Here is an 8,036-nt window from a genome sequence, read left to right as displayed (position 1 = left end):
TGCGGGAGATGTTATCACTCTTCACGTGATGAGGAAGAGTGTGCAGCACCGGCGGGGAGTGTGGAGGAGGAGGTAGAGGCCAAGGAGGAGGTAGAGGCCGAGGAGGAGTCTGGAGGAGAAGGTAGAGGCCAAGGAGGAGGTAGAGGCCGAGGAGGAGTCTGGAGGAGGAGGTAGAGGCCAAGTAGGAGGTAGAGGCCGAGGAGGAGTCTGGAGGAGAAGGTAGAGGCCAAGGAGGGCTGCTTCCTGCAGGTGGAGGCCTGGTCGAGGACCGGACCGCGGGGACACTAAAGCCCCGAAATCATCTCAAGATAACCTCAAGATAAGGAGGAGGTAGAGGCCGAGGAGGAGTCTGGAGGAGAAGGTAGAGGCCGAGGAGGAGTCTGGAGGAGAAGGTAGAGGCCAAGGAGGAGGTAGAGGCCGAGGAGGAGTCTGGAGGAGAAGGTAGAGGCCAAGGAGGAGGTAGAGGCCGAGGAGGAGTCTGGAGGAGAAGGTAGAGGCCAAGTAGGAGGTAGAGGCCGAGGAGGAGTCTGGAGGAGAAGGTAGAGGCCAAGTAGGAGGTAGAGGCCGAGGAGGAGTCTGGAGGAGAAGGTAGAGGCCAAGGAGGAGGTAGAGGCCGAGGAGGAGTCTGGAGGAGAAGGTAGAGGCCAAGGAGGAGGTAGAGGCCGAGGAGGAGTCTGGAGGAGAAGGTAGAGGCCAAGTAGGAGGTAGAGGCCGAGGAGGAGTCTGGAGGAGGAGGTAGAGGCCAAGGAGGAGGTAGAGGCCGAGGAGGAGTCTGGAGGAGAAGGTAGAGGCCAAGGAGGAGGTAGAGGCCGAGGAGGAGTCTGGAGGAGAAGGTAGAGGCCAAGGAGGAGGTAGAGGCCAAGGAGGAGTCTGGAGGAGAAGGTAGAGGCCAAGGAGGAGGTAGAGGCCGAGGAGGAGTCTGGAGGAGAAGGTAGAGGCCAAGGAGGAGGTAGAGGCCAAGGAGGAGTCTGGAGGAGAAGGTAGAGGCCAAGGAGGAGGTAGAGGCCGAGGAGGAGTCTGGAGGAGAAGGTAGAGGCCAAGGAGGAGGTAGAGGCCGAGGAGGAGTCTGGAGGAGAAGGTAGAGGCCAAGGAGGAGGTAGAGGCCGAGGAGGAGTCTGGAGGAGAAGGTAGAGGCCAAGGAGGAGGTAGAGGCCGAGGAGGAGTCTGGAGGAGAAGGTAGAGGCCAAGGAGGAGGTAGAGGCCGAGGAGGAGTCTGGAGGAGAAGGTAGAGGCCAAGGAGGAGGTAGAGGCCGAGGAGGAGTCTGGAGGAGGAGGTAGAGGCCAAGGAGGAGGTAGAGGCCGAGGAGGAGTCTGGAGGAGAAGGTAGAGGCCAAGGAGGAGGTAGAGGCCGAGGAGGAGTCTAGAGGAGGAGGTAGAGGCCTAGGAGGAGTCTGGAGGAGAAGGTAGAGGCCAAGGAGGAGGTAGAGGCCGAGGAGGAGTCTGGAGGAGAAGGTAGAGGCCAAGTAGGAGGTAGAGGCCGAGGAGGAGTCTGGAGGAGAAGGTAGAGGCCAAGGAGGAGGTAGAGGCCGAGGAGGAGTCTGGAGGAGGAGGTAGAGGCCAAGTAGGAGGTAGAGGCCGAGGAGGAGTCTGGAGGAGAAGGTAGAGGCCAAGGAGGGCTGCTTCCTGCAGGTGGAGGCCTGGTCGAGGACCGGACCGCGGGGACACTAAAGCCCCGAAATCATCTCAAGATAACCTCAAGATAAGGAGGAGGTAGAGGCCGAGGAGGAGTCTGGAGGAGAAGGTAGAGGCCAAGGAGGAGGTAGAGGCCGAGGAGGAGTCTGGAGGAGAAGGTAGAGGCCAAGGAGGAGGTAGAGGCCGAGGAGGAGTCTGGAGGAGAAGGTAGAGGCCAAGGAGGAGGTAGAGGCCGAGGAGGAGTCTGGAGGAGAAGGTAGAGGCCAAGTAGGAGGTAGAGGCCGAGGAGGAGTCTGGAGGAGAAGGTAGAGGCCAAGTAGGAGGTAGAGGCCGAGGAGGAGTCTGGAGGAGAAGGTAGAGGCCAAGGAGGAGGTAGAGGCCGAGGAGGAGTCTGGAGGAGAAGGTAGAGGCCAAGGAGGAGGTAGAGGCCGAGGAGGAGTCTGGAGGAGAAGGTAGAGGCCAAGTAGGAGGTAGAGGCCGAGGAGGAGTCTGGAGGAGAAGGTAGAGGCCAAGTAGGAGGTAGAGGCCGAGGAGGAGTCTGGAGGAGAAGGTAGAGGCCAAGGAGGAGGTAGAGGCCGAGGAGGAGTCTGGAGGAGAAGGTAGAGGCCAAGGAGGAGGTAGAGGCCGAGGAGGAGTCTGGAGGAGGAGGTAGAGGCCAAGGAGGAGGTAGAGGCCGAGGAGGAGTCTGGAGGAGAAGGTAGAGGCCAAGGAGGAGGTAGAGGCCGAGGAGGAGTCTGGAGGAGAAGGTTGAGGCCAAGGAGGAGGTAGAGGCCGAGGAGGAGTCTGGAGGAGGAGATAGAGGCCAAGGAGGAGGTAGAGGCCGAGGAGGAGTCTGGAGGAGAAGGTAGAGGCCAAGGAGGAGGTAGAGGCCGAGGAGGAGTCTGGAGGAGAAGGTAGAGGCCAAGGAGGTAGAGGCCGAGGAGGAGTCTGGAGGAGAAGGTAGAGGCCAAGTAGGAGGTAGAGGCCGAGGAGGAGTCTGGAGGAGAAGGTAGAGGCCAAGTAGGAGGTAGAAGCTGATACTTGACCTATCAACCAACATGGTGCCTCTGAACCCGTCCTCTCAACTAGTAAGTCGACTTTTTGACGTAACCAACGTTAAAAAGGCGATCTGCCTTAAAAACCACAACCTCTCATTAAGCGAGGCTCGTTAAAGCAGCGGCCGTCCCCACCAACATTGGTCCATTGGTACAACGTTGGCGTGAACATTGGTACACCGTCGGGGAGCCGGTCGGCCAAGCGGACAGCACGCTGGACTTGTTATCCTGTGGTCCTGGGTTCGATCCCTGGCGCCGGCGAGAAACAATGGGCAGAGTTTCTTTCACCCTATGCCCCCTGTTACCTAGCAGTAAAGTAGGTACCTGGGTGTTAGTCAGCTGTCACGGGCTGCTTCCTGGGGGTGGAGGCCTGGTCGAGGACCGGGCCGCGGGGACACTAAAGCCCCGAAATCATCTCAAGATAACCTCAAGATAGTGGTCCTGGGTACCACCTGGGACCATGGTACCTGGGTGTTAGACAGCTGTCACGGGCTGCTTCCTGGGGGTGGAGGCCTGGTCGAGGACCGGGCCGCGGGGACACTAAAGCCCCGAAATCATCTCAAGATAACCTCAAGATGGTGGTCCTGGGTACCACCTGGGACCATGGTACCTGGGTGTTAGACAGCTGTCACGGGCTGCTTCATGGGGGTGGAGGCCTGGTCGAGGACCGGGCCGCGGGGACACTAAAGCCCTGAAATCATCTCAAGATAACCTCAAGATAACCTAACCATCAGTATAACACCTGAGGGCCACCTAGAGGTCCCAGAAACCACTAACCTAACCTAACCTAACCTAACCTAACCTCACAACCTCACCAAAAAGCTCCTATTGACCACAAATGGCTTTCTGTGTCCCTTGGTTTATTCATCAAACTTTCCTCATCATCTGATGATCTCCCGCGAGCTCCTCTTGCCTCGCCCTCACGGCTCATGAGCGCGTTAAGCACACTTACACATGTGCTCAGCACCAGGCAAACACTCCAGTGATATATAGTTCTTCAGGCGCAACCCAGGCACGATTTAACATGCTTTGTGTAAGGAAGTCTTCCTAGGTGTTGGTATTTAGTGTATTATGAATACTGTGTTTAATTCATTGTGATATGAACTATTATGGGTTTGGGAAGCATGGGTAGGGGTAATGTTAGTGGGTTTAGGACTCGGGAACCCATTTTGAGAGTGGGTACGGTGTACGAGCATCGTAGGGCAGGATAGAACCCAAAATCGTTGAACATCTGTGACAGGACCTATCTGACACGGCCTGTGGGCGGCGTGGGTATGACCCAGGTTGGTGTGGGCGGCGTGGGTATGACCCAGGTTGGTGTGGGCGGACACATAGATGTACAGGAGCGGGGGAAGTGGAGTGAGATCCAGGCTGCCGCGGGGGAAGAAGAGTTGCCTGACTATAGACTATATAAGAGGCGGCATGTCGCTGCGACGCCAGCGCTCCTCTGACCACGTACTCGGACACACGCTCTCAGTCGCTCCTCCGCCACCACCGTCGCCGCTGCTTCGACTCGTAGAGATTTCAACGAATCATCCGCTTCGAGAGATTGTATCCGGCTCAGCGATGGGTTCCTCCAGCAGGAAATATCGCCACGTCTCAGCACTCACTAAGGTACGGATCTGGGGCCAGATTCACGAAAGCACTTACGCAAGTACTTACGAACCTGGGGCTAGATTCACGAAGCAGTTACGCAGTACTTACGAACGTGTACATCTTTCCTCAATCTTTGACGGCTTTGGTTACATTTATTAAACAGTTTACAAGCATGAAAACTTGCCAATCAACTGTTGTTATTGTTATAAACAGCCTCCTGGTGCTTCGGAGCTCATTAACTGTTTAATAATTGTAAACAAAGCCGCCAAAGATTGAGAAAAGATGTACAGGTTCGTAAGTGCTTGCTTAACTGCTTTCGTGAATCTGGTCCCAGACCTCTATCAGGAAAATAAAAAACAGACCCACCAACTTCTCCTTCAAATCCAGTTATCCGAAATAAACCATTCAACCCCCCCCCCCTCAAATCCGGATACGGTTAAATTAACATTTAAGCCGGTTTAACCAACAATTGGAATTGAAAACGGATGTATGGATCTTAAAATCATAGAGTTCACAATTTTTTTTGTTAACTAATTGGGATAGGAAATGTTAAGTAGGGTCGTTCAAAAGCGCTGAATGGTCTCAAAGATGATTTTTTGTAACGGTATCTATTTTACTACTAGGTGAACACAGGCATCAGGTGAAAGAAAACGAGCCCAATCACTTCAGTCTTGCCCGGGAATCGAACCCGGGATCCATAATTGTTAGTCTAGAAGGCACATGCCCGGTCAATTCAAGTGATCTGAGATGGTATCGTGCGGGTACGGTAGCACCCGCACTAGACATGCGGGTACTGTACCATCCCCACTAGATGTGCGGGTACTGTACCACCCCCACTAGATGTGCGGGTACTGTACCCCCCCACTAGATGTGCGGGTACTGTACCACCCCCACTAGATGTGCGGGTACTGTACCACCCCCACTAGACATGCGGGTACTGTACCACCCCCACTAGACATGCGGGTACTGTACCACCCCCACTAGATGTGCGGGTACTGTACCACCCCCCACTAGATGTGCGGGTACTGTACCACCCCCACTAGATGTGCGGGTACTATACCACCCCCACTAGATGTGCGGGTACTGTACCACCCCCCACTAGATGTGCGGGTACTGTACCACCCCCACTAGATGTGCGGGTACTGTACCACCCCCCACTAGATGTGCGGGTACTGTACCACCCCCACTAGATGTGCGGGTACGGTACCACCCCCACTAGATGTGCGGGTACGGTACCACCCCCACTAGATGTGCGGGTACGGTACCACCCCCACTAGATATGCGGGTACTGTACCACCCCCACTAGATGTGCGGGTACGGTACCACCCCCACTAGATATGCGGGTACTGTACCACCCCCACTAGATGTGCGGGTACAAATTGCATGGTACGTCTACGGATATGGTATTGTGTGGGTACGTCTTCGGGTACAGTACCACATTAAATGGCTTGGGGTACAGTACCACATTAAATGGCTTGGGGTACAGTACCACATTAAATGGCTTGGGGTACAGTACCACATTAAATGGCTTGGGGTACAGTACCACATTAAATGGCTTGGGGTACAGTACCACATTAAATGGCTTGGGGTACAGTACCACATTAAATGGCTTGGGGTACAGTACCACATTAAATGGCTTGGGGTACAGTACCACATTAAATGGCTTGGGGTACAGTACCACATTAAATGGCTTGGGGTACAGTACCACATTAAATGGCTTGGGGTACAGTACCACATTAAATGGCTTGGGGTACAGTACCACATTAAATGGCTTGGGGTACAGTACCACATTAAATGGCTTGGGGTACAGTACCACATTAAATGGCTTGGGGTACAGTACCATAAATACATATTAGGCCAGACGAGAAACTAACCCAATCAACCCGCCTAACCCATCGAAGCCAGTGCTTGGAAAACGTCCATATTAAGCTGCTCTACATTTGTATAATACGTCGCTTTTCGAACGGAATGGTCGATTCCGTACACAAAAAAGATGTATTGAATGACGGAACGACGTAGGTCGCTCCAAGAGGAGTGGGGGGGGGGTAAGATCCAGGGAGCAAAACGTCGACAAGTTACGTTTAAACGTTGAATAGACGGTGATTTAACGTTTGTCAACGTTGAAACAACGTTTAAACTACGTTTAATTGATATTAAGAGTGCGTTTAATGAACGTTGATTTAGTTATACCCCGCTATATATCCTAGACGTACACACGAAAAATCGAACATATCTTAATCTCTGTTCGGATTTTATCTCTGTAATTATATCGGACTGCTGCAGAAACGTTCCATGGCCGGACGAACACCACCAAAACAGTGTTCCAATTGGTTGTTCGATTCCACGGGTTCGTTCTCCTCCCTGTAGTGTGTGTTCCAAAAATTGGATTGTTTAAGTGTTCTATTCCCCGATAGTCTGTTCGGATCTTCGACAAAACTGTGGCGTATCGGGGTGTTCGGATTTCTAGGTTGTCCGTTCGAATCTTGATTACCCAATCGGATCATGGGTAGATTGGTGTAGGGTGGATACGGTGTCACAGTGAACTTAAGTTGAGAACTTAAGCTGGAATCTAAGCTGTTGATTCCCCATTGGTTGCCATAGGGGCACTCAGAACGTCCCATCACCATTGGTTGCCATAGGGCCCCTCAGAACGTCCCATCACCATTGGTTGCCATAGGGGCCTTCAGAACGTCCCATCACCATTGGTTGCCATAGGACCCCTCAGAATGTCCCATCACCATTGGTTGCCATAGAGCCCTCAGAATGTCCCATCACCATTGGTTGCCATAGGGCCCCTCAGAACGACCCATCACCATTGGTTGCCATAGGGCCCTCAGAATGTCCCATCACCATTGGTGTCCATAGGGCCCCTCAGAACGTCCCATCACCATTGGTTGCCATAGGGCCCTCAGAATGTCCCATCACCATTGGTTTCCATAGGACCCCTCAGAATGTCCCATCACCGTTGGTTGCCATAGGGGCCTTCAGAATGTCCCATCACCATTGGTTGCCATAGACACCCCTCAGAACGTCCCATCACCATTGGTTGCCATAGAGCCCTCAGAATGTCCCATCACCATTGGTTGCCATAGGGGCCTTCAGAATGTCCCATCACCATTGGTTGCCATAGGACCCCTCAGAATGTCCCATCACCATTGGTTGCCATAGGGGCCTTCAGAATGTCCCATCACCATTGGTTGCCATAGACACCCCTCAGAATGTCCCATCACCATTGGTTGCCATAGGACCCCTCAGAATGTCCCATCACCATTGGTTGCCATAGGGGCCTTCAGAATGTCCCATCACCATTGGTTGCCATAGACACCCCTCAGAACGTCCCATCACCATTGGTTGCCATAGAGCCCTCAGAATGTCCCATCACCATTGGTTGCCATAGGGGCCTTCAGAATGTCCCATCACCATTGGTTGCCATAGACACCCCTCAGAACGTCCCATCACCATTGGTTGCCATAGAGCCCTCAGAATGTCCCATCACCATTGGTTGCCATAGGGGCCTTCAGAATGTCCCATCACCATTGGTTGCCATAGGGCCCCTCAGAATGTCCCATCACCATTGGTTGCCATAGGGCCCCTCAGAATGTCCCATCACCATTGGTTGCCATAGGGCCCCTCAGAATGTCCCATCACCATTGGTTGCCATAGGGCCCTCAGAATGTCCCATCACCATTGGTTGCCATAGGGCCCTCAGAATGTCCCATCACCATTGGTTGCCATAGGGCCTTCAGAATGTCCCATCACCATTGGTTGCCATAG

General features: G+C 53.6%; 1 protein-coding gene across 1 annotated transcript; it reads right to left on the bottom strand.

Annotated features, from left to right (window-relative positions):
* Positions 1 to 314: 314 nt before the first annotated feature.
* Positions 315 to 2,671, bottom strand: LOC138354158 (proline-rich protein 36-like). The gene is made up of 2 exons (XM_069308047.1): positions 1,694 to 2,671; positions 315 to 1,538 (listed from the first exon to the last, which is right to left on the bottom strand). The coding sequence occupies exons 1-2, from the start codon at positions 2,669 to 2,671 to the stop codon at positions 315 to 317; spliced, it is 2,202 nt and encodes a 733-aa protein (XP_069164148.1).
* Positions 2,672 to 8,036: the final 5,365 nt, after the last annotated feature.

The sequence above is a fragment of the Procambarus clarkii genome, chromosome 61 (genome assembly GCF_040958095.1).
Source record: "Procambarus clarkii isolate CNS0578487 chromosome 61, FALCON_Pclarkii_2.0, whole genome shotgun sequence".
NCBI classification, from domain to species: Eukaryota; Metazoa; Arthropoda; class Malacostraca; order Decapoda; family Cambaridae; genus Procambarus; species Procambarus clarkii.
The sequence above is the reverse complement of the archived record's forward strand: the minus strand, read 5'-3'. Positions and strand labels throughout refer to the sequence as shown.

Bases quoted from the DNA above. Each gene is read 5' to 3' on its own strand.
- LOC138354158 (XM_069308047.1), bottom strand. From the start codon at position 2,671: ATGTTGGTTGATAGGTCAAGTATCAGCTTCTACCTCCTACTTGGCCTC. The intron at 1,539-1,693 runs GTTATCTTGAGA...CTCCTCCTCCAG, and splicing joins TACCTCCTCCTTATCTTGAG to ACTCCTCCTCGGCCTCTACC.